General features: G+C 36.6%; 1 protein-coding gene across 1 annotated transcript; it reads left to right on the top strand.

Moving 5' to 3' along the window:
• On the top strand, positions 1–26,604 carry LOC142354062 (uncharacterized). The gene is made up of 3 exons (XM_075406336.1): positions 1–659; positions 18,185–18,372; positions 26,142–26,604. The coding sequence occupies exons 1-3, from the start codon at positions 505–507 to the stop codon at positions 26,501–26,503; spliced, it is 705 nt and encodes a 234-aa protein (XP_075262451.1). The 5' UTR covers positions 1–504; the 3' UTR covers positions 26,504–26,604.
• The last annotated feature ends 329 nt before the right edge of the window (positions 26,605–26,933 follow it).

Here is a 26,933-nt window from a genome sequence, read left to right as displayed (position 1 = left end):
CTATTTCATTCTTGTGTGTTTTCAAACACATGTTGCCATTGTTAAAAGAGTGCAAAAACTTCATTTCCACGTTCATGGCTTCATAGCAAAACTTATATGGTTTATTATAACTAATAGATGCTTATAGTTATAACAGATATGTCCCATATATGGAAAATGACAATAGTAAACCATGGTGTCAAAGTGTTATAATGTTGATTTGAATCATTCATAAATTCCTTCAAATTGGAATTTGAAAAGTTGGATTAAAAAATTGGCTTTCTCTCTACCTCGACCACTAACGACTTAGTTTAAATATAATTATTTTTTGTTAAATATTTACACTTTTCTTTTTCGTAATGTCTGAATATGTTCTTGGCAGCAAGTCAGACTTTTTCTATTGATATCTGAAAACTTAATTTGGTTACCGACGTTTGTAAGATTGGTGGAGAATTTTGAATCCAGCTTCTGGTCGCAAACTATATAAAGTTGGAAAAGGAACACGAAGTGATCAAGATTTACCCAATGGGGTACGATGATAGAGAGGAAGAGTATTACCATAAACAGTATGAAGGGCAGAAGAATGAGTTATTCGAGCACGATGAATCTCAGGGGACCAGCCACCATCAGAAATATAACCCAAATGAAGAAGAACTTTGCTGCGGCTGGGAGAATTTCAAGTAAAGTGTTCAATTTTTTATTTTAGTCAACAAGATTTCATTTTTTAAATTGTGTTTAATTTTTTAATACCCAATTACATGGTTTTCAACAATCCCTTAATTGTCAAGAAATTGACAGGAAAGGTCATTGTGGTCTACCTGGTTGAGATGTTTATTTTTACCCGGTATAGATTTAGGTTTAGATCTTCACAAGACTTTTGTCTCGTTAATCACATCAAATGGTTATTTGCTATTGTAGAAATCAGTTTATCACCCAACTCATGAGACGGCTCAATATTTTGATTGGAAACTCCCACGCCAGTCCTTTTTAACCACAAGGAATTAGCCAAACGTCTGCTTGTGTTTGTTCAATGAAAAATCTGTGTGGATCATATTTTCATCTCCGGTCAAAATTTCAAAGTTCAAATTTCAACCTTGTACTCCAAATATGTACCTGGTGAGTTCACGAGGATAATAAATGTCAAATTTATAAAATATCGTGCAAACGCTCAAAATTGCCTAAATTGTTACTTTACAGGGCCAAGCAAAATTTAACGGGCAATTCAGTACTAAAGGTTCTCAACTTCTTCAAACTTTCAGGCCTCTCAGCAGAGACTAAGCGCTATTTTCAAAATCTAGTCTTAAGTGTGAACTCGACAAGAAAAACTTTCAACAATTGTTAGATCAAAAAATTTACCCTGAAAATGCGAGTTTGCCTTGCGGTTGAGAACTGCAACAGCCAAGAGCTCTTCAATTCTTTGACAAGTTGGTCCAATCCATGAACTTGAGGTTTTGCATAAAAATATCCTTCCTATATATTAAACGTGTGAGCTCTAAAATGGGAAAAAATTACTGCATGTTTAAGGGGCTTCTGGAAGCGCGTGTTTAAGAGCCGCTTTGAGCACCATTGTTAAATGAACATTTTGAGAGAGGTCAGTGACCTAAAAGGCTCAAAGTAGAGGGGCGAGAACCGAGCCTGGGACAAAATACTGTTAGTCCGGTGCAGTTACCACGAGGCTAAGTGGGCTTAAAATTATGCTCGCCCAAAGGGAGGTTTTACTGTCTTGGGTACTATGTGTTACTTAAATGCTCACGAATTAAATTTGAAGTTCTTATTGTTGACGTGTGTTTTTCTGCATACTTTTAGCTCGTCAGATTTTGCGCTATTCTAGAACGCTCTTAGTTTTCAATTGAGTTTTTCACGATTTACTGGTTGATTTTTGTGTGATCTCAAAAGCTCTCAATCTGAAATATTTTTACTGATACAATAAGAGATTTTGAGAAACCGTGGTGTTTAGTCATTATAGCGCAGTTGGTAAGATGGGGAACTGCTGCTCTGAGGGTAGAATGTTCGAACCCGTGTCGGGTACCTTCCTTTTTGTACACATAAAAATTTCTAATCTACACCATGCCACCTGTTGTTCGAGAGCACTTCTTGCAAAGATGGGTCGTTTTATGTTCCTGTGTGTGTGTTTGGTGGATGAAAAAAGTAAATTAGTCCAAATATTGAACACGTGAGCTCTGAAATGGGGCAAAATTTTTGCATGTATAGAGGGCCTCTAAAAACGCGTGTTTAGAAGCCGCATTGAGCTGCATGGTTAAGCAAACACATCGAGAGAGGTCGCTGACCTAAAAGGCTCAAAATAGATGGTTGAGAACAGAGCCTGGGAGAAAATATTGTTAATCAGGTGCAGTTAACACGAGACTGAGTGGGCTTAAAAGTATGCTCGCCCAAAGGGAGGTTTTACTGTCTTGGGTACTACGTGTTACTTAAATGCTCACAAAGTAAGTTTGAACTTCTTATTGTTGATGTGTGCTTTTCTGCAAATTTTTAGCTTGACAGATTTTGCGCTATTCTAGAACACTCTTAGTTTTCAACTAAGTTTTTCACGCTTTACATTTTGATTTTTGAGTGATCTCCAATGCTCTCAATCGAAATTGTTTATTGAAAAAAATAAAAGCGATTGTGAGAAAGGGTTGCTTGTAGTATTTATAGCGCAGTTGAAAAGATGGAGGACTACTATTCTGAGGGTGGAGGGTTCGAACGCGTGCCGGGTACCTTCCCGTTTGTAGACATGAAAATTTCTAATGACCACCATGCAACGCGAGTTGGTTTATTTTCCCGTGTGTGTGTGTGTGTTTGGGGAGTGAAAATGGCATTTGTTTTCTTTGTAGCAATTCTTCTTTCCATTCGCTTGGTGTTTTCTTTATTTTTTTATTTCAAATCTTTGAACCATGGTTTTTCGTAAACCGCTTGGATTTTCAAGTTAGGATTGTTGCACCTAAACGATTTTTAGAGCATTCAATTTTCTTTTCTTTTTTCTTTTTTTCTCTCTCTTTCTTTCTCTCTCTCTCTCTCTCTCTCTCTCTCTCTGTTTCTCTCTCTCGCACTGTGTGTGTTTTTGTTTGTGTGTATGTGTGTGTGATTGTGTGTGTGGTGTGTTTCGTCTTCTTTCTTCTCTTTTTCCCTATTTTGTTCTTCTCAAATTCAACGATCAAGAAAACCAGTTGAGCAAATAGTCACCCCACGAAACGAGAGACAAAAACAGAATACACCAAGAGCTTAAAGCAGACTGAATTGGAAACATAAAACATTTTTTCTGTCCTCCATAGGATAACAACAGGTTGAGTCTTATTTTATAGCTGTTGATTTGCGGTTCTATTACCCCATAAAATCGCTATGAAAATAAGTTTTGAGCAGTTTTAGTCGTATTGTCATCTGCCTTTATTATATTAAACATCAGTCGCAATTGAGCACAATTGTTAACATTGCTCCTATCGTAACATATTTGAGGGGTCCTTAATCAAGCAACCTAGCGCATAATAAATGCGTTTTGAGACGCGCTTTGCCATCATATTTATGCTCCTATTATGCACATTTTTTGCGCTCATTAAGCAAGTGGTATAGCAAAAACAAGCGAGTCAAAAATGCCCTTGAACAGTAATTTGCTGTAGAAAGAGCAAAGGACAAACAGAATCGGTGCGAAACAGAAACCTTAATTTTGTTTTAAATCTCTTATTCGTGTAGATGATTTTCTTGTTATGGTTTTGCGGGCCTGCTAGTTCTAAGATTAAACGTTTGTTTTTCTCGGTTTCCTCACCTTTAAAAATTGTTGCTTTTGAGACTTGAAAAAGATATTCGTGAAAAAAAAGCAATAAAAACATGATATGCAAGAGTTAGTGAGTTCGTAGCATTCTTCTGTCGGTGTTTCCATAATTATACGCTTTTGTTCAAGGACTGCTACCTTTTTACATTCAGCAATGATGAAAAACGAGTTGAAAAAACAAAAATTGAGGAAAGAATTTAGCGATGCAAACAAACTGTTGGAAAAAAGGAGATCAAATTCAAGGACGACGATAAGTTTTGATAAACTCGTTTATTCGCATCACTGTAAAACAAATGTGATTAAAATCTTGAATGAAAGAGAGAAATCAAAAGCGCATAGTAAGCACGTAAAGCGGATCAAGAAAAAAAGAAAACATTATCGGAGCCTAAGCTCAATCTAAGTTATGCCCTTATTCTGTTTTTGCTTCCTGTTTGATTTTTAGGGATATGCAATTACTTTGGGGCTATTGGTGATGATAAAGAGTCTAATATCAGTTCTCCGGTGAGATCTTTCCTATGATGTTAGTTTTTACGCCTCTAAATGGCTGTTCTTTCTTTTTTCAAGGACTCCTTTTATACGAAATCACGAATTTTCTCTAGCTTTAAAGACCTTGTTTTACTACCCCTCCAATTCACAGAAACCAGGGGAGCAACAAAATTCTTGCCTAAAATGAACAAAAAAAGAATATCCTTGCGGCTATTAGGAATACAGCTTACAATTCTTTAATTGACTGGAATGATTCCACGTTCAACATTACTTGAACAAACCCCTCTGATCACGTTTTTAAACAACTGCAGGAATTTTATTTTGAGCTAGTTTAAATCGTAGAACTCATTGTTACACCACAAATTAAAAAACCAAATTTATTCGTTTGAAATTGAGATACAAGAGAGACTTCACAATTTGCAATCCAATTTAATTTGGTCTAATCAAAAAAGCAGAAAACAGAACTCTAATCAAAACAAAACCCCAATTGAGAATTCTCAAATACAAAAAGGTGATTATTATTCAGAATACAAGGGAGAAGACAAACAAGCAACCCCATTTTTGATTCAGATTAGTACAAAAATGAAAATGGACAGATCTGAAGCAAGCAAACAAATCTTTCAGGCTGTTTGTATCTAAAAGACCATCAGTTGAACAAAAGTATTGCAAAACAGTGTGGGCGTATTATCCGCATACTCCCCATGAATACAAACTTATCATAGATAAATTGTTGATCTGTTAAATTGTTAAGCACTTCCAATGCTAAACGGCGATTCCATTTAGACGCATTAGTTTAGCAGAAACATATCGACTCTAATAGTCAGATTGAAACATAGTAATTCCTTAAAGTAGACACTTTTCCGGACAATTGTTTTCCAGTACTGTTAAGAACAGACGGATGGATGGGCGGCGTACTGGATCGCATGGGTTAACTCTGAGTGCAGAGAAGGCAAAGAAATACTAAGTTAGAATACTGTATGACATTCCAACAGATTTCAATTTCGTATCTGATTGCGTTATAATCAATAAAAATGGAATGGACTAAATGTTCTTACGCTGCACAACCTACCAGAAAACTGCAAATCAGGACCATGAAATGATCTTAAGCAAATCAATCATGAATATGATACGTCATCTGGGCATTTTCTTCTCCGCCAAATAATACAAGAGCAATAACAGTTAACGTTGTTGTGAATTTTACATCACACTAATGGAAAATTTGGTGTGCTTTATCCGACTATCAAAATTTTTCAACCAACGATCACATTTGTTTTGAGCATTGAGAACCGCGTTTATTACTACCACGAGGAATAAACGAGGTTGTTACGAGATTTATTCTTTTATGATAAAGTTTACGTTGCTGGAATGATAGACTAATTTCCCAAAATAGAAAATATTTCAAATCAGGAATCTAAGCTGAGTAAAACAGACGAGATTTTATTCAACGTCCTCTTTCGGATACATGCTTCAAAACAAAGTCCAAAAAGTCTGCAGTTGTTTTCATGAAAATTTTGTAAAAGCTTGCAAAATTAATTCTTAAACATCAAAGGACAACTTAGACTCCAAAATTTACAATATCGCCAAGTGTAGAATAGACTTGAGGCAAAAACAAGACTCAACAATATATCGGAGAAACAGGAGAATGAAAAGAAACTGATAAGCTTATACGAAGAACTTAAACAATTTCTGAATGTGGACAAGCAGTCATTTATAGTTATCTCAAATTTTTGATTTTGTAAAGGTGCTTAGAACCTCTTAAAGCTCTATTGAATATGATTTGAGTTTATTGATGACAGTTTGGTGTTGGAATTCTAATTTACACAGTTACTCGAATTCTAAAAGACTTACTTTTTGGCGGAATTCTGTCTTGTTGGTGTTCTATGACAATGGGTATTCTATGACAATGGATGTTCTTTGACGACATTTTTTTACTATTTCGAAAAAAAATCAAATCTGAACTGTGACATTTTTTTTGGAAAATATAGGTATCAGTAGTCACCTAGAGAAGGCCATGACATTTGTTTTTGGTTTCAGACGTTACCGCAGATGATCGCCCTAGATCTCAGACGTTACCTAAGAAGTCCCGTTCCCCATTTAAAAAAACATTGATTCAAAAGCTGGTATTTTTCTTACAATAGCTTGAGCAAAGAAGCAACTGTTAGTTTTCTGAAAGTTCTGGCAATATGTCAAATTTAGGACAAAAAAAATTACTGATTCTTTTGCAACTTTTCGATAAAAAAGAGATGATAACAGTTAAAACTCAGGCGCATCAAAACAAAAATCGAGTGTCGTTTTATCCTGTTAGAAAAAGGACACGCTTGCTAATAAAAAAGCTGCGAAAAAGTTTTGATAGAAAAGTTTTACCTCTTCAGAATCAGATCTTAAAGTTTGTTGGAATCTTTTTCAACTTTTCGCTTTTTCTTTCTAGATGAATAGCTGCACTTTTATTGGAAAGAAAAGCCCTTTGCTAGTTTAAAACAGCAGCAATGAATTCATTAAGAAAAAAAAGTTTTTTGCTGCTTTTGCTAAGTCATTGAGAAGTGAAAGCTACATGAGCCAGAATATTTAAAAGTTGTTCAACAGAAAATATCTCACTACAAACAAGTTTCTTTGCAAGCTACCTAATTTGTGTTCAGCAGCTCGTGTTGCCTGAACGCGTCGCCTTTTTCCTAATTACAATTTACTTGAAGCTTTTTTTCTTTTTTCTTTGCCTCAGACACAATTGGTTAGGGTATCGTCCACTTGAAAAAAAAATATCTGGAATTTAATTGTGAGCAGCTAAAAAAAGCAAAAGTCCTTGGTCTAATGTAACAATTATTTAGTCGTCCTAAATTTTTTGGTCAAAAATTCATAAACAAACTAGCAATTATTTGAGTCTGTTGAGAAAAAAAACGGTCTACGTTCACACGTTCGAGATTTTTCCGTTTTCTCAAACAAAAAATCATAAAGCTAGATTTAGTTTCAATTATAGTGTAACTGTTTTTGGAGGGATTTCATTTGGGTAAAAGTATCAAACAAAAATACATTATTAGGTCTTTTTGTTGAATTGGTGTTGGGCATCTCAACCCCATTTCTTCAAAAAAGTTGCGCCGCGAAGAAATTTTCAAGCCGTTTTTACCTATCTCTAATTAAAAAAGAAATCAAAAAAGAGAAAGAGATCAAAACAACAAGATGACAAAGAAAAACACTCAGAGCTGCCAAATCGCACTGAACATTTTCAAGATGTCAGAATTGAAGCTCAAGAATCAGCTTGACCTTCTGCTAACCGCAATTTCACAGAGAAAAAGTTTTAGAACGCTGACTCTTCTAATCAACAACATCAAAAAAACAAAGGAAGAACTGAGAAAAGCCACTGAAAAAGTTTTCATCGATAAACCTCTGCCAAGCACAGTTTCATCAATAACAGAAAGACAGTCCAACCTTCTCCCGAAATTGCAGATCTTCGAACTTGAAATCAATAGCTTGGATGACGACGGACAACTCAGCCAGTCGTCCACACGATTACGAGATGACATTAGCGTCAGTTCGAAGTGCAGCTAACGCCTGCTTGAGTCCAACAGATCATCGCCAACAAGAGCCGAGAAGTCAACACAGGCGGTTCAGGACAACAATATTGCTCTAATTCAACCTCCATCATTACCTCCCAGGACAAAACCTTCCCTCTTTTTGCCAACAAACAGCAATACACAACCACTGTTATCAAAATTTCTGAGAACTAGTCAAACCGTCTCAGCAAAAACGGCCAGAGCGAACCAACAACTGGATACATCCACAAATCCGCTCGTCTTTGACACAATTCAAGCTGACGGACTGAAAAGTTGACGGACTGAAATCAACGTTGAGCCTAACATAACTCAACAACAGAAAACTCCCGCTGAGGATACGTACCTGCAGACGTATCAATTTGTTAATGAAATTGGTATTCAGAACAAACCTTACAATCAGTTTCCTGTACATAACAATATAGATAACATGTCAACTTTTACAGCTATCTCCCCTAGTGCCATTCAGCAGGTAACAAGCGCCATATGAACAACCGCAGGACCCCTTTTTAGTAATTCAAGCTCAACAAACTGATCAAGTACTTTTGAAAAACCGTGAAACACAGATCGGTTAAGAAAGTTCTACTGCACAGAACCAATCGGAATTGCAAGTTGTTTCTACTACAAGAGATAATATAAGTGGTAAACAAACAGTGCCAGCAGTTGTCAGACCAAAAACGAAAATACATAAACCGCGAGTTAACTCAGTAGAACTTGACATCCATGTACAAAGTCTCAAAGAGCAATTGTGTCAAATTCAAACTCAGAATGTACAGCAAACCGCAATGAGTACCGAAAAGATTCACAATTATAAGTGTCCTCCTGTTATTATGGCAAAAACTACGATTTCTTCAAAAGTAAGGAACAGTCATTCCACATTACCGATGTCCAAATCTCCAATGAATACTCAAATAAACCCTGGTACTTCGCAAAACACAATGACGTCAAATGAAAAGAGGAACAATATATATGATGCAAATGGAGAGCTGTTACACCATCCTTTTAGCATCGTGAACTCAGTCGCAACGAGGAATATTGCGCACAATACAGAAGATCAGATAGCTGGAAGTTCACAGTCATGGCAAAATTTACACCAGCAACAGCTCCTCGGCAACAACTTAGTTCGGAATGAGATTGAGAATAACATCGAGCCAAATCATTTTGTACAACAATACAGGACAAATACAATTAATGTTTGTAATTCTGCATCGGTGAACCAGTTGCTAGGTCTACCAAAATCAGAAAAAAAAGGTACACAGATCATTTACAATTGAACCACAGACCTCCTGCCACAACAATTTATAACAACAGCAACAACTATCAAATTGAATTTTCCCAATTGCTTGGCCCAACGGTTCCAATGTTTTATGATAACAGAAACCCAAATCCTTCTCATTTTCCACAATTACCGCAATATTTGCCACAACCAGTTCCAAAAATTCTAGGCAAACTCTACATTGCCAACAACGTTGTAAGTAACAAGCAAGCCATAAAACTACCACCTCTGTCACTGCCGCTCTTCAATTGCAACCCCACGCGATACCATGAATGGATTAACAATTTCTTTTCTATGGTTCATAATAATACTGGTATAACTGACACACATCGGATCACGTATCCCAAAACTCAGTCTCTGGAAAAGCAAAAGAAATCATTAAGTCGTACTCCTGTAACCCAGCGTATAATGAAACAGCTCTAAATGAACTGATGAACCATTTTGGAGATCCAAGTGTTGTAGTGACCGCCTTTATAAATCAACTCGAGTCATGGCACACCACTGATTCAAATAATAAAAAATCATTTGTCGCATTCTCAAATTTTTTAAAGCGCTTATTCAAACTTTCGAATACCTTGGATTCCAGGCAGACCTTCAGTGTTCCACATTGCTCAAAAAAGCGAAAGAAAAAGTGCCCTACAATATTTTGTTGAAATGGACTCAACATAGGCTAACAACAACAGCTGAACCAGCGTCACTCCGTTCTTTTCAACAATTTTTAGAACTTCATGCTCAAATTACCGATACCATCAATCGCGAGCGAACCTTTACGTCATTTAGACAACAACAAAACAACATAGACTACTTCAAACCTCACTATAAACCGTCATCACAAATAAAAAACCATAACTTATTTGGCAAAGACAATTCTAACGCTGTTTCGCAACCTGCAATTAAACCACAAATAACCACTTCTAATAGGGAGTGGTCATCCTCCGTAACTATCTCAAACAACACAAAAACTAACGGAAAACAGCAAAACAACCAACATTGCCCCAATTGCAATAATAACCGTTTTTTGGCAACTTGTCCCGAGTACCAAAAGCAATCACCACACGATCGATATAAAATCGTTATCAAAAACAAATTGTGCATGAATTGTTTGAACAATAATCACCTCAGACAAAATTGTTCTTCACAAATGAACTGCCAGTCCTGCAACGGCCGACATCATTCTACTCTACACGACCTTCAAAACAAGTGAAACGACAGCCAGCAGCATTCTCCACAGGATCTGCTCCATTTGGTCCTACACAGCACTCATCAAATGAAATGTCACCTAGCCAAAACAAACAACAGCACTGTCGCTATGGACAATCTTTTGGTAAAACGAAAGAGTCAAATACTCAGAGAAGTACCCTCGATTCTTCTTCAAATAATCAAAGCTTCTGCGTAAATGAAAAGCCGTCTCCTCCGAGAGACTGGCTTGAACAACTACAGTTGATGCCGCTGCTTTTTTCAATGGCCACAAAGCCTTTGATACGTATGCACTCATTGATCATGGGACCCAGTTCACATTCTTGCTCGACACCATAATAAACTTCTTAGCACTTCCTTGCGAAGCGCAAAAATCTACACTCTAATACGTGAATACCCAGAACGAAATGCTACTCTCAAAGATAAAAGCGCCAGTCATTATTACTCCATATAAATCATTGAAACAAAGCTTTGAGAAATCTCGTGCTTACAGCACGCCAGCAATGAACGTCACACCAGCCAACATATTTGATTTGAATTAAATATGTGACACATTTAAAAATCTCCGCAACATCCATTTCCATCAGGTTGCTGGTGGCAAAATTGGAGCCCTCTTAGGTGTAAACACTTTCGCTTACACTCATCCAATCGAAGTAATACCCGGAAACATAAATCAACCGTTTGGGGTGTGAGAACAAAACTCGGATGGACATTAGCTGGGGAGTATGAAACTTCTCTCAATCCTTCAGAATCGACATTTAACCATCATTCAACAACAGCCAAACCACTCATTTGTCATTTTTCAAGACAGCAGACGGAAGTACCACATTTAAGCGAATAAGTTGAGCAATTCTGGAAAATTGAAAGTGAAGGAACCCAAGAAAAGAGTTCTGTTCTTTCAGATGAAGACAATGATGCCTTAAAAGTCTTTCAGAAAACTATCCGACATAAATCTAAGAGATATGAAATTGGTTTTCCCTGCAAGAACGCCTTGCCTTTTGGAGAACAATTATTACTCTGCTCTTAATCAGCTGCAGTGCTTGGAGAAAAGACTAGGTAATACTCCAATGCTGAAAGAAAAATACGATCAAACGCTTTCAACAGACTTAATCAAAAATTACATAAAATCAGTTGAAATGACAGAACCTGAACCTTAAAAAATTTGGTACCTGGCTCATCATCCTGTTCAAAATCCAAACAAACCGGGAAATATTCGACGGGTGGCAAATACCGCTTCAAAGTATCGAGGACAGTCGAACAGCAACCTTCTAACAGGACCAGATCTCTTGAAGAGCTTACTTGGCATACTGCTACGTTTTCGTGAGCATCCATTTGCAATACTTGCAGATATTGAAAGTATGTTCATGCAAATTGCTGTCAAACAAGAAGATCAACCAGCACTTCGCTTTCTCTGGTCAAAAAACATTTTTATAATGCAATATCAGTTCAGTGATTTTTGGGGCAACTTGTTTGCCTTCAATGGCCATGTTTGTCCTAAATCAATGTGCTAAAGACAATGCAGAAAAGTTTCCCAAAGCTTTTGCAGCAATAACGAAACAATTTTACATGGACGACTACGTTCATTTGCTGCCCACTATCACTGAATCCAAAGACACTGTAATACAAGTCAAAGAATGCCTCCAACGAGGAGGTTTCAAATTGTCCAAGTTCTTATCTAATTGTCCTGAAGTGCTAGAACGAATTCCATGTGAAGGCTTAGACGATTCAAAATATTTCACTCGCGTATTAGGACAAAAAGGGAATTTCGTTGATGATAAATTTTTTATAAAACCAATGGAAGAATTTCCAAGGAATGCAGCAATGTATACCCAAAGAAAACTTCTGTCTTGTTGCGTCGATTTTCGACCCCATCGGTATTGCGTCATCAGTGACTATACGCTTCAAGGTTGTAAGGCAACAAATTTGGCAACTGGGTTTAAAATGCGACATACCACTACCAGAGAAATTACATAAAACACTGCAAAGAAAACTGAACGGCTATTTCGGATCACCACCCATTGAACACTCGCGAGCACTCAATTTACTTGCAAGTTCACACGAAAATGAGCATCAGTTGCACGTCTTTGTTGATGCGTCTACTTGTGCTATGGCAGCAGTAACTTACCTACGGAGTTATGACAATAACACCAAACAAACAGAAACCAGCTTTATGATCAGTAAATACAACGTAACTCCTTTAAAATTGTTGAGCATTCCAAAACTTGAGCTTGAGGCCGCAAAAATCGGGATGCGACTACTCAAAACAGTTCAAAAAGAGACAACACTCAAGATACACGATACACATTTTTGGACGGACGGTCGAGTTGTTCTTGATTGGATTGTTTCTAAGAAGAAACAGAAACTGTTTTTTGCCAACAGAATCCGAGAAATACACGAATCTTCAAAATCCACTCAATGGCTTTATATACCAACAAATCAAAATCCTGCAGACCATGGAACACGTGGCCTAGAACCAGAAAAATTGTGTTCTGAATGGTTACAGGCTCTTGATTTCCTAAAGAAACATTACTCCGACTTAAACTCCGCACACAAAACTGTTTCTGTTCACACAACGAGTACATCAAAAACGAATGAACCAGTCATTGACCCAACCCGTTTTCGATCTTGTACAAAACTGCTGTTAACACTCGCAACTATTTACAACCTTCTCTTCAGAACTAAAAAAGAACGAAATAATAAAGAGCAGTACACTGCAGACGACATCATCCAAGCACACAGTCACTTAATTCGAATTTCACAGGAAAACCTTTTTCCATTCAGCTATTCACTCGCTAAGAAGAGGACGTAAACTAGACTCTAAATGCAAGATTCGATCCCTAAGTCCGTACGTAGACAAAAACGGAATACTTAGATCACAAGGCCGACTACAATTTGCTCCTGAAGAATCACAATTAGCTAAATTACCAATAATTCTTCATGCCAAAGACTCAATAACACGCCTGTATCTTGTGCATGCGCATCGAAATTGTATACACCAAGGTTACTAAGCCGTCAAAATTTTTGTTCAACAGCGATACGTCGTTATCGGCCTCACGAAAACATTGTTAAGCATCCGAATTCGATGTTTTCTGTGCCGCCGTTTTGATGCCCAAAATATTCAGCCGTTAATGGCTCCACTACCCGTGTGCAGGTTTCCTGATACTCTCTCGCAATTCCCTTTTGTTATTAAAGGAATTAATTTTTTCGGACCATTCTATATTGGAGACACCAAAGACAAAGCTCACCAAGTACTACGGCCTCATTTTCACATGCATGGTCACACGTGCTGCTCATCTTGAGTCATGCCTTGATTTAGACACGGACACTTTTCTCAACGCCCTCCAACGTTTTGCATCACTAAGGTGTCATCCAAAACTTATTCTAAGTGACAACGGCAAGACATTTGTCGGGGCAAACGAAGAATTGAAGCGATGCGTCCGTAGTCTCGACAATCAACGCATTGCCTCTGAACTTCTTATAAAGAACACAGTTTGGAAATTTAACCCACCATACGGGCCACATTTTGGTGGTGCGTGGGAAAGGTTGATCCAAAATGCCAAACGGATCATTTTGATCATTCTAGGGAGCAAGAGGCTTACATCAGATGTCTTCCACTCCATCATGGTTGAGACCGAAAGCATGCTCAACTCTCGACCACTTACACATGTGGCCGACGTACCAGGCAATGAAGAACTCATCACTCCAAATCATTTTCTGGTGCAGAGACCATACAATTCACTGCCACCAGGAGACTTTTCATCAACCATGCCAGTATCCTTCAAGTCGTGGAAAAACGTGCAGCAGCTTTTGAATCACGTCTGGAGACGCCTAGTTAAAGAATACCTTCCCACTTTAACGAAGCGAAGCAAAGGGTCCGAACAGGGTGATTCGTTGAAAGTCAATGATCTGGTGTGGATCCTCAAAGACCTCACTCCCCGTTGGATATGGCCTCTGGGACGAATTGTCGAAACATTGCCTGGAAAAGATGGATCTGTACGCGTTGTCAAGGTTAAAACGGCTTACGGTACGTACGTCCGCCCCGTTGCCGGTCTCGCACGTGTTTTGGCCTTTTAGCCGTTTTTTTGCTCACTTTTTTTCTCGGAACGGATATCTAGGCAACGCGAGCTAACCTCTGGTCTCCTGGTTACATCATTCACCCCTTCTTTGGTTTAATTTATGGGTTTCCTGTCCCCGGAGCCTCTTGATGATGCATCAATTCAAGATGGCAAAAGCCAAGATTAGAAAAGTTGAAACTCTTCCCGCCAAAAAAGTGAACTTGACTGCGTCCAAATAATACGTGTAAAACAGTAACTCTCCGATAAAAGAGACTGAACTTAACATTATCTTACTGATTTTACATTACTAGAAACGTGTTCTCTACACATAGAGTACATAGTTTTTTGGTGATTTTCTGTGCGAATTTTGTTTTTGCAATCCTTCTGATAAACATGTTTTTCTTGCTCGGAAGCCTTCTCAAGAAGCTTGTTCGAAAAGCCTTTTCACTAGTTTAGAAAATTGGTTTAAAGAGGGCAATATTACGTCGATTGCCTTTAAAGATAGTAAAAGAGACACAAATAGGAGGAGAATGTCATAAATCAAAAACTTTTTGTTACGTTCCCATTTTCCTCATGATTTTCTTTTTGAACGAATAAATTGTAGATGAAGTGACAGTAGCAATTATAAAAAAGATTACAAAAATCAAAATTAACTTTCAAAATTTGTTTCATTAGATATTAGGCTGGGTTTTCCGTTTGATCTCTGAAAAGGCCGCATGTTTCAAAAATTACTATAACTCTAAGTTTCAAGATAGACAAAGACGTGGAGAAATGTCATAAAGCTGGAGTTTTGACAAATCGTTTTCGCCAAACAAATCTTGTTTGTGCTTCATATACTTTCAACAAATTCTCAGTAAATGTTCTCATTATTTTTAATCGGAGACCATTTTTTTGAAAGGTTATTTCCTTTGGCACCTCTTTACTAAGAAAAAAGCGCGTGTGTATCTGTTTTTCAATAAAGTTTTTTTGAAGTGTTGTAAGCGAGAAAAACATAACTAACATTAATAAAGCAATAACAACGCTCTAATGGTATTTTTCTCTTTAATATGACTTTGTTGGATCCAAAAATTAGCTCGTAACCTAATTAGACAAACTTACTTTTGAAAAATTGAACCGCCAAAAACATACCGACTCCTCCCATGGGAAATTATCTTTGAGCGACAACAACCTAACTTCGCATGCAGCAAGTGCTAACGGTGCTTCACATTTTGTGACAACTACCGTGACCGAGGAATTTTTACAAGTCTGTCCATTAGCCCTTGTTGATGATGCATCAATTCAAGATGGCAAAAGCCAAGATTAGAAAAGTTGAAACTCTTCCCGCCAAAAAAGTGGGAAATTGACTTCGTCCAAATAACACGTGTAAAACAGTAACTCTCCGATAAAAGAGACTGAACTTAACAATATCTTACTGAATTTACATTACTAGAAACGTGTTCTCTACACATAGAGTACACCCAACAACTGGGAAAATTCATAGGCAACCTGAACATGAAACTTGAAGTAAAATTGACATTGGGAACTGCAGATTATTTGCAATGTTAACAGCAAGCTCAATTTTATTCAAAAGATTAACCAAAAGTTTTACAGAGAAAACTTTGGGAGGAGCAACATTGATTCAAATCAGGGGCGATAACGGTCATTCAATTTTCCTTATATTCTGATAGTCTTCAATGACTGATTGTGTTAAACTCATTACCATTAAGCGTTTTTTTAGATATTGTAAATCTTTGGTAAAACCCATTTCATCCGTAATCTGAAAAAAAAACTAGCCGGTTTACTTTTGATGAAAAAAGTTTGCTTTTCATCGCCTTGTATCTCACAAGATACTAATTACAGTTCAATGCTTGCTTCGATTACAAGTCGTGGCCAAGAGATGTCCTTTTTTGCAGTCTTTACCTTTCCGATATTCTTAAGCGAAATACGCTATTGCCTAATTAATGAATGTTTCAGTCTGCAGACGATACGAAATTTTTGAAGGTCAATAAGTCAGACGAATTCAGGACATCCAGGAGCTTTTTGTAAGAGATGTTTTGACGGCTATGTATGCAGTAACGTAATGAGCAGTCAGAATTGGGAGATAGTGAATATATTGAGGCTTTTAGGTCACCGTTTCGTGCGACTTAGCCATTATTTAGTTTACTGTGACATGACTATGCTTTAAAAAACTATGATAGGATTATATACTGTAGGCAACAGAGATCATTTCACAATACCATGAGAAAAATCTTAATCTATATGAAACGATATTTTGTTTCTAAATGTGAAGGAAAAGCATCGACGGTGGTAGTAAAACAACTTCATTTATCGAGTTCCAATCTAAAACAATTATTTAATACAACCAGAACATAGGCCTGGCTAATCACCGCATACCCACCCCTCATGATCGAAAAAACTCGTTTTTGATCAGATAGAACCAGAGGTTGAGAAAAGTTTCAAGTACAGATGCTATCCCTCAAGAAAGAGTGTTCGAAACGGCTCTTTCAGTTGAACAGTTTTTTTTACCATGGTGGAGGCTATTAAGGTGGTTGGAGCCATTTTGATGTCAGGGTAAGAACACATTACAAAAAATTGAAATGAAACCAACTGGGCGTGCCAAATTCAAATCAAAGTTTTATAGTGGGACGTGTTCTAATAAATTTGAGTAGATGGTTGTGAAAAAATTAAAAATTTAGTGATCTGGGATAAAAATAAAAAGTTTCAATTTTGCCTTCTCCACATACACCTCAACTGTTTTTGTTGACTTAATATCCAGACCTAAATTTAGGATTTTTGATTGCACTGGAACGAAGTTTGAAGCCATTGTTGTAAGTTGTGTGTATTTCTATGCAAAATTCTTGCTTGACCGTTTTTGAGCTTTTGTTCCCGAACATATTTTGATGTCTCAATTGACTTTTTAACGCTTGTGTTCTTCATTTTTGAGTGAGATCAATTTCTCTCACCCCGAAGTGAAGTTTGTCGAAGTGAAGTTACATTAAAGCGATTGTAGCATGGGAAATGACAAGGTTTTGATAGGCAAATAATAAAGGAGTTTGTCGAGGACTCTGTTGTGTTGGAACCCCACCCTGCGGTCGGAGGTTTTTGGACTCGTAAAAAGAATCTAGGCTAGAACCCCCTAAATTATATTTCCCCCCCCTGTTGTTCGCGAGAGTTTTGTCCGACGTTTGTGGGTTTGTTTTTATTTTCTGTGCAGCGTCTATTATTGCGCAAAGGTGAAAACGTAAGCAAAATTTGGACAGTGATTTGACATTCAGCGGAAGTTTTGTCACTTTATTCATATGTATAGCTAGCGATCTGTTCTGGATAATCTAGCATAAGTTTTAATAAACTCTCTTTGCGATAACAACAGTTTATTAACTTACCGATGTTACGACATACTGAAGTGGTCGCAAAACACTGCTTTGGGAGTCAAATATATTTTCCGCCACTCTTTTCTCGCCCCTGTTCTTGCTATATGAAGAGTGGCGGAAAAAACATAGTCTAAACATCTGCAGTGTGGCATAAGTTATGCAACTGTTGTAATTGCAACAAAAGTTGATTAAATAGATTACCACTCGGTTGTTACGCGCCCTCTCAAAGTTAATCACAAAGTCAAAAATTGTTACATTGTTGATGGCGCCCAGGTTGAGGTGCCAGACCGAAAGCCGATATGACCCTCCCAGACGGAAAGTCTCTGTGTCCAGACGGTCATGTGCGTTCATCAGACTTTTCGTGCATTCATGTCCAGACTTTAGCGCGTTGTTCCGTGTTTCAGACTATATAAATTTTAACGCACGACACCCCCGTCGTGCGTTCTTCTGGGTCTGGACATATCGACTTTCCCTCTGGGACCTCAACCTGGGTGATAACATGGATGTAGTTATATTCATGCTTACTACTTCAGACCTTGCTCAGACTGGGTGGATTTGGTGAACCTATTAGCTGTGTTGTGTCTTGGAGTGGGACTGGTGTGTACAGTGACTGCCAGTGCAGTGTCGAGGGAGGAGCCAGACCTGAACAGGTACTCCACTGCCAGGGATGCAGAGAGGGCCAGAAAGGAATACGCTTTACGGGTGGAAAAGTTGGATCTAGGTAATTGTGTTCCCTCAACCAGGTCAAATAAGACCATGTCTGATTGTCACTTTTACACCTTTGCAATTATTCAATTGAGATTTAAATTAAAGGCTTAGTTACGTACGCTAATCAGTCAAAGCATTTAAAGATCTTAGTTATCTAACCAGATCTTTCTATACTATGTCTGTATCGGATAATCATCTCTCGCTCATTGGGTGAGAAAGTTGTTGTTATGAGTACCTGGCTGAACTGTTCTTTTCTTTAATTCCTCTTCTTTAATGAGGTAGAAAATAATTTTTGGTATACGCATGACTCAAAAAGCAATCAATCGACTTTCTATATGAGCTGAATTGAGGTTGAATGGTTGCTTTGTAATAAAACTCTTTGTTAAAACTTGTAACGCTGCCTTGCAATTTGCATAGCCGCTGTGCTCATCATCAGAACCATTAGACATCAATCGAGAGTCAACCAGGCAACTCTCAGGCTGGTCCCTCGAAATAGAATTTCTTCCATCGCTCAACATAGCGAGTCGTTTCAGAGTTATATATGTCAAAGTAAATCTGAAATGGATGTAAAAAACAATATCATTTAAAAAAGCATGCATTAATTTGTTGACGTCAAAGAAATGAGTTACCTTGCAACTGGCCGTAAAAGCCAAAAATATTATGAACAATTTTTCTTTTTGCTGCATCATTTTTCTGCGTCATAGTTCTTGCAGAGGCATGACTAAACATTTTTAGTCTGATTGATTAATTGTTTCGACCCCACTTTTAGTGGGGGGAGGAACTATATACTGAACTGGGTTTTTTTGTTCAGTCAATTTTGGCCGATCGATATATTCATGGTAGAGAGTTGTGAGTGGTATCATTAGAAAGCCCGTACAGCGTAGAATATGGAATTAAAAAGATTTTTTTGAATTTGGTATTTTACAGGGAGTTACAGAAGTTTAAACTTTGAGAAAAGTAGAGTGAATTCCGTTGTTTTTGTTCACATTTTCCAAAATTTTTGACCAAATTTTTGTTAGTTTTGCTAACATATCTTCAAATTGTTCACGGTAGTGGGATTGACCTTATCTTAAAAGATAGATGGGGGTTGCTGAGTTGTTCGATCTGAGCATTTTGGCTAAAATTTATGCAAAATTTTTCAAAACTCAAGACTTTTTTTGTCAAAAATGGGAACAAATATGCATTTTTGGCCCGCTTTCAGTGAGTTTGCTGAAAGTGGACATCTTAAAAGTGTATTTTATTGCTCTGACCAATTGAAAATTTTTCGTAAAACTTAGTGGATTTCTTATGTTTTGCATTCATTTTTATAATACTTTTTGTATTCCAATGACATAGTCACTGCAATCAGTGATTGGAATGGCTTATTAGGAGGTATATTTGAAACAGACAATGCGTTCAGTTGTTACCTAATGTCTCTTATAACTTTGAATTAATTTGTTTTAAGAAAATGTAGGCGAATTTTTGAACTTTGCCACCATTTTCTCTTATTTCTCTCAGCTTCGGCGTAGTCTCACTAAAAACAAGCAAAAACCCATTTACTATTAGTCAATAAATTAATGTCTGTAGCGGTTTTATGATTAACTAATGGATTCTTGGTTTTGACACTACGAGTTTCGATTTTTTTTGGTATCATTACTGATTTTTTGAGTTCATTTTGTTTCGTTGTCGAATTGTTACGTTGTTGACAGATCCAGTTAAAGATATGTACTGTTACGTTGTTGACAGATCCAGTTGAAGATATGTACAGTTGTGATAACGAACGGGGTTAAAAAAGGCGTATCCGAATATGTTATTTTTTTATTGAATAGTTTGCGCTTTTGGGCTGAGACATTATTTTTTGCAAATTTATTGATTTTTTTGCGTAAATTTGTCTTTTTTTGGTTGTTATACGACATATACCTGATAATAATTGCTCTATGTTGCTTCCCCAGGACATATAACAACCTATTTTAACCTTTCAGTTTACAGCTATTTATTTTAGTAACTTTCAAGCTAACTTTTAAAAAAAAAGACATTTGTCAACTGTTTCCTTTCTGCTTTGATTTTTGTCACAATGGACCTCAATATCACTAATAAGAAGTCTCTATTTTTTTGTTGACTCAAACATTATTTCCGTGGTTGGTTATATGTTTTGACTGATTGCTTAGGAAGATTAGTTTCATAAGAAATTTTCGAGATTTCTCTACTGTATATTTTTTGATTTTTTTGTTGTCATTTCTATGTAGTCCTTTTATAGGGAAAACCCCATTGACTTTCAAATGAGATCCAAGTGATGTTTCACAGCTCTTGCATAAAACACCTTATAAAAGTAGCACCTTGAACACTGTGGTTTAAAATTGTTTGTGAAGTTTTGGCTTCTGCTTGTTTATGTTATTTTATCGTCTCGTGACTTAGTCTCATAAATGACAGGACCAATTGGCTTTCTGAGGTGTTGCATCTTAATTGACATCTTTTTGTTGAAATCTTATGTCTGAAAAAAATGTCTTTTATATATTAGAATAAAAATTGCATTTTTAGGCTTCGCTTTTTTTAAACTGTGTTTTGGTCGAGTTGTAGCTGAGCCTTTGTAAAGACAGGTCACAACCCGTATCTAGTGACCTATAATTAAAATAATAATGATTTTAGTGCCAATCAACTGTTTTTCGGATTTGTTACTAATGTTTCTACAAAATTTTATAACAATTGAGAATTTTATATATTTGTACATTTTAAATGACTTTTTCTTTTAAAATTTTTACGCTAATAGTAGGTCCCATTGACTTTGGAATATTGAGAAACTGAACATTTTCATTGTCCTTAGTAACATTTTTTTGGTTTCAACCGTTTTAACGGTTTCACTGCCATTTCGTGCAAAGCTTTGTTTTGACGGTATTTGTCCTTCTTCTTGTAGTTGTATGACGTACACTGGATAATGACAGGTCTCAATTGCTTCATGTGCAGATATAAATAAATTTTTTAGTGATTTCACTTATTGACTAATGATGATAATCATTTTTGAAATCAATTGTTTTCAAAAATATAAACGTATTTTTGAACTTCGCGCCTTTTTGCTCTGTTTGTCGACCTGTTACCCAGTTGCATTGAAAACAGGTCCCATATCTTTTGTATTGAAGTAAAGGTTAAATTTTTTGTTTAGGTTTCATCTGATGGAAGGTTGATTTTGTTATAATTTTTTTAAATGTAGACACCAAGTTTTGGTCAAAATTATTGTTTGCTATTTAATTTTTTTTATAGTCTTTTCCAGTAGTCCTATTGACAACAAGTTTTATCGGCCTTCTAGCGTGGCCTTATTGTATTCCATTATGGCTTATTGAGTGATATGTGTGGTTCTGAAACTTTTCTATCGGTTCATCATTTGGTAGCCAATTAATTCAAGAATGTGGATGTGCGGGGTCGGAACAGTATATGCGTACGCACAGTACCGAGCCTCCTTGTTAAAGGTTCTCTGCAATTGGCTACCCATATCTAACTTCTAAGTAGAATCTTACGCAAAGGAGTTCTGAAATCCAAGAAATTTGTTCCTTAGCTTTTTTTATTTTGAATGCATTTTTCTTCCCCTATTATCTTTGGTTCCTCGATAAATTGCAAGTTTCATGTATGCTTCCACGTATTTGCCTGCCCTTTAAGTTCTTCCTCCAATAACTTCAGTCCGAAGCACAAATGATGATTTTTGGTACATCGCATTTCATCCTCTTTGAGTTTACACGCAAAGACCACCTCCATCAACCTTTCGTTTCAAACTAGAATTCATGGAACAAGAGAACATTAGATAGACTTTTTCTGACGCTTTCGTTGCATATCATTATTTTCACTTTTCACTTTATTTTTCTATTCCATCAAAATTTTTTTATAAACTGATTCAGCTTAAACCACTCGATTTTTTGCCAACGATTTATTTCAGCCGCGAGACATTGTACTAAAGAGCATAGATGCAAATATGCAATAACAAAACAAGTGTCACGCACAAAATTAGATTTGTTGACGCAGCCTGTGCCTGAGTTTGCTGATGATGTTTTGGACAAAAACAATTTTGAATTAGTAATTGTTTTTTTTTTCAACAATAAAACGAAATCGCGCGTGAGGTGGTGAAAATAAGAAACAATTGATGCAGACCAGAATTCGTCATGGTTAGACGATACATACGAAAAATTGTCCATAATTAAAATTATATCGAATTAGCCAGAACTACCACAAAACGATTCGAAAAACGCGTGTTTGTTTCGACCCTAAGAAACTATTCAAAGTTTCTTAACCGTGATCCAAAAGTGCACCGATTCGAAACTGAGCAACAATGATGAGACCATGTGATCCAGACAAAATTTTGCCATGATCAGATAACCCGCATTTTTTCGAAAACGTGCAATTTATGATACGTAATAGACAATGAAAGAATGTGCCACTGTGATTCAACAATCAATACAGCGCGAAACTACTCGGCTATGATGAGACAAAAATTTGGCTGAAAAGACAAGATGCACTATTTCAAAACTTTAACTGATTTTGTTACTCTACTTGAAACAAAACAAGTTTTTTGTCTCTTGCTTAATGTTTTAAGTGTGGTTTGAGCTAATGTACAGCTCTTGCTGATGATGTATCTGAGCTATTTTTCAGTTTATTAAGATTTTTCGATTAAATCGAAACTAATATCGAAACCATTTATTTCCACCTGGAGGTTGGTGGCAGAGTAAATCAGCACTGAATCAGCATAGAGACGTTCTGTTTTTTAGGATGGTCAGTACTCTGTTCATGTCCCAATTTACGTGGGCCAGTCTTGATTTTGGAGTAAAATTTACTTCATGAAAAATAATATGCTCAGCTTAACTCCCGTCAACAAGGTTTGATTTATACGCGATTCGAACTTCGGCGTGGGTACTTGTAGCATTTAATTTGCGTAGCAAGTCGTAACCACTAAGCTAAATGGGCTTTGAGATAATTGCCTACAAGCTAGCTTATATATAGGTTGCGTGTATGCTACTATAGTCATTAATAGTTATGAGCTACAAAAGTATGACATTACTCTGCTCCGACTTATTTTTGGAATATGTGTAATTTTCAGACTGTACAGGATAAGTTTAGCCTGGGCTAACTCCATGGCCCTAATATAATCATAATGAAGAAGATGTGCACATAAAAAAACTTAAAATTTTCTTGAGATGCTGTGTTTCAGTACTGAATTAATTTTTTACACTTGAAATGTGCTGGTTCAGCACTGAAATGCTCTGAGACTCAAGTCCGGGCAACAAATAAAAAATCTTGACGAGAAAAAGGCAAAATTCAGTGATTAGACAGAATTATGCGTGAAAAAAAACCTTCAAGATTTATTGGTTGAGAATCATCCGAATTATTGAAAATCGTATGCGAATCTATAGGGTTCTTTGTAATCATAGCAGGTTATATATACTTTGTAGGACTTTCTGTAATCATACGTGACTCAGTCGTTATCATTCAGAAGAACGAAAGCATGTGTCTTGTTCAATTTGCAAGAGGTATTAGGGGTTGAAATTAGAATTCAGATTTAAACATACCCGGCAGATTGCCGGAAAATAGCCGCCGTTGATTCCAATAGGCATGATTGGGATTGAACGAATAGAATATATTGAAAAAAAAAGATTTTTGTACAAAAATATTTTTTAAGTCCGATTTATTTTGATGGCATTTCGTAGTTGAACATACTTCTGTTTCTTAGAGAGAGGCTACAGGGGCTACTATCAACACCAATAAGCATTAGAGGTGGTAACTAAGACTTATAGGAACGACGTTCAAATAGCGGGCATCTAAAATTGGGCATTATGGGTTTATCCCGTTTCTATTTCTGACTTCATTTTTTTATACCGACTTTGTTCATTTTGAATTGCTTTGCTTACTAACTGATGTTCAAATTCACTTTTAGCAGAATGAGAGAAGAGAGAAACTAGCCTAGAGAAGTCAAAAAGATGTCGAACACAAAATGTCGAAAAAGCGGCAAAATGGTAAAGCGAAAAAAAGTTTGACGAAGTAAAAAAACATAGCAGGACAAGTCCTGACGTACAATTCAAAGAATTTTCATTGAATAAACCGAAAAACTAGGACTAGAATGGACTATGAGTGAATTGAGAAAACTATTTTTAAAAAAATCAGAACAAAAAAATAAGAAAAAAACAGAAAATCAATGTCAAAATGCCGCATGTGAACGAAAAAACAACTAGCGAGAAATGAAAATTTAATTCAAAAAAAAACTAGGCCTAGAATGAGCTGTGAATGGATTGGGAAAACCATTTAGAAAAAATCTGATCCAAAAAATCGAAAAAACAGTAAACATCAAAGTGAAATTGCCGCATGTGAACAAAAAACCACTACTGAGAAACCGAATTTTTGTTCAAAAACCGTTTCCTCACTCTACTTTAAAATTAGAACGAAAAAAATTCACGCCGCAAAACCACTCGCTTTTTCGCTCCATTTCCTGTTTCGGCGTGACCAAAATCACTAAACCAATTTGACTTCAAAAATCATTAAAATGTGTGAACAGATCTTAAAAAAAAGACAGCGCCCCAATACAATTCAAATTCTTTGAATTGTAAAAAAAATACGAGCGCAATAATAGCCGGCTGAGAAGATGAGGGCGGCTATTAATAATGAACTAATACAGAACTCCTGTTCGTGAGTGAGTGCACTCAAGTATGTTATTCCCATGATTGACTTTTAAACTCACAAGAAAGAGAGAAACAAGTGACGTCACGCACGCAGCTTAAGCTGTATAGTGCTGAAATTTGGCAAAAATGGATTATAACTTCTTGGTGCAAGATGAAATGCACTCACCTAAAAAATATCCAGTGAAAAGAATGAAAAATAAATGACTAGCAGACCAATTGATCAGTACAAGACAAAGAAAATCAAAAATTTCAAGATTTTTGGGCATAAACTGGTTCAACATTTCAGAGACAAACAAATGCAACAGCTAAAAATATTTAAAATTTTAAAACAGTCTGCAAAAATTACCGAAATTTATTATAAAATAAATGCATCTAAAACTTAAAAAATATCAAGCAATTAGCAAATTGTACCATAAAGTGTTGTCCCATATAGTATAGGATTAAAATAAAATATGAACGCGCTCCATCAACTAGAACTTTACGAAAATCAAGAAATTTGAGAAAAATGGAAAAATTTCTTAATTACAGGCTCAAGAACTCAATTGACCACTTCGCCTTTTATTCGGGGCAAAAAAGTAAGGAAAAACCTTGCGTGTACAACAGGCAACCAGAGGTAGGCAAAAACGACAGGTCAAATCAAAGAGTTTTAATTTAGCATGAAAGAGCAAAGATTTAAAGATTTGACTGTTCATGTGTTCAGAGCTAACATTAGGCTAATATCCATGCAAACTCAGCAAGTTTTTATGGATCATTTAAACCAAAAGAAAAAACTGAAGGAAAATTTCATCATAAATACAAAAAATTACCAAAAAAACATTTTTAAGAAATTTGAAAAAAGCTGCAAACCTTAATGCTAGTTTGTCTTTTTTTCATATCTATGTCTCCAAATCATTTTTTCTACTGGCAATCTGAAGAACAACTAATTTGAAAGCTAGCAGGTTGGAGATGATGGATACAATACAAATTATTTCAATGGTATAAAAACACTATGAAGTATTAGCCTCGCTGCGGCTTAGCGGCAAAAAAATTATATAATATCGACTGCATGCTACGTTACAAACAGAATAGGCTTGCGTCATTTTACCGCCATAACTTTTGGTCGACATGTAGCTTCATCCAGAAAACGTATGATTCCTATCTTGTTTGTTTTCAGTTCTTCTCTTTGGCATGTTATTCGTGGCTGCAGGGGGTATCCTTACAACCATCCTAATGCTCCACGGCTGGATCAGACAAAAAGATTCTTCCGACAAAAATGAGAACAGCCAGATATCTGGCCAGAAATCATCAGGAATCACTACTTCCAGTCACAAAAAGAGACGAAACCTCTTAAACAGTTTCAGCCCATCGGATCGTGAGGACGATTTGCAAATGTACGAGCCAAAAATATCAGATTTGAGGCAACAGGAAATATCGTCATTTTATCACCAAGATTCCCAATTTACATCGTCAGATCAAACGAAATACTTGAATGGTCATTCGACAGCTCAACAATTTAATTATGGCTCGATAAAATAAAGATTTTTGTATCTCTGTGATTCGATGAATAATTTGCCAAATAGTATTGTAAATAATATTATAGTATTTAAAATTTTTGTTAATTAAATCTGTGATGACTAGTTCAAAGCACGTGCTTATGGAATTGCTAGCCCAGGTTGAGGTGCCAGATCGAAGCCGGATATGTCCAGACAGCCCCGGACGGAAAATGCCTATGTCCAGACTATCGTGCGTTCAAAACTTTTAGTGCGTTCTTGGTGCGTCCGAAGTCAAATATGTCCAAACCATCCCAGACCAAAAGCGTACACGTCCAGATTTTGGTGCGTTCTTGTCCAGACCATCGTGTGCTCCAAAGCAATTCGTGCGTTCCAACACCAAAGTTTTGGTGCGTCTATGTCCAGACCATCGTGCGTTCATGTCCGGACTTCATGCGCTCACCAGAGCCAGAAAA

This window comes from Convolutriloba macropyga, chromosome 15 (genome assembly GCF_964194025.1).
Source record: "Convolutriloba macropyga chromosome 15, txConMacr16.3, whole genome shotgun sequence".
NCBI classification, from domain to species: Eukaryota; Metazoa; Xenacoelomorpha; order Acoela; family Convolutidae; genus Convolutriloba; species Convolutriloba macropyga.
The sequence above is the reverse complement of the archived record's forward strand: the minus strand, read 5'-3'. Positions and strand labels throughout refer to the sequence as shown.

Coding starts and splice junctions, on each gene's coding strand:
- LOC142354062 (XM_075406336.1), top strand. CDS start 505: ATGGGGTACGATGATAGAGAGGAAGAGTATTACCATAAACAGTATGAA. Junction 660..18,184: donor TGCGGCTGGGAGAATTTCAA/GTAAAGTGTTCA, acceptor TTACTACTTCAG/ACCTTGCTCAGACTGGGTGG. Junction 18,373..26,141: donor GGTGGAAAAGTTGGATCTAG/GTAATTGTGTTC, acceptor GTTTGTTTTCAG/TTCTTCTCTTTGGCATGTTA.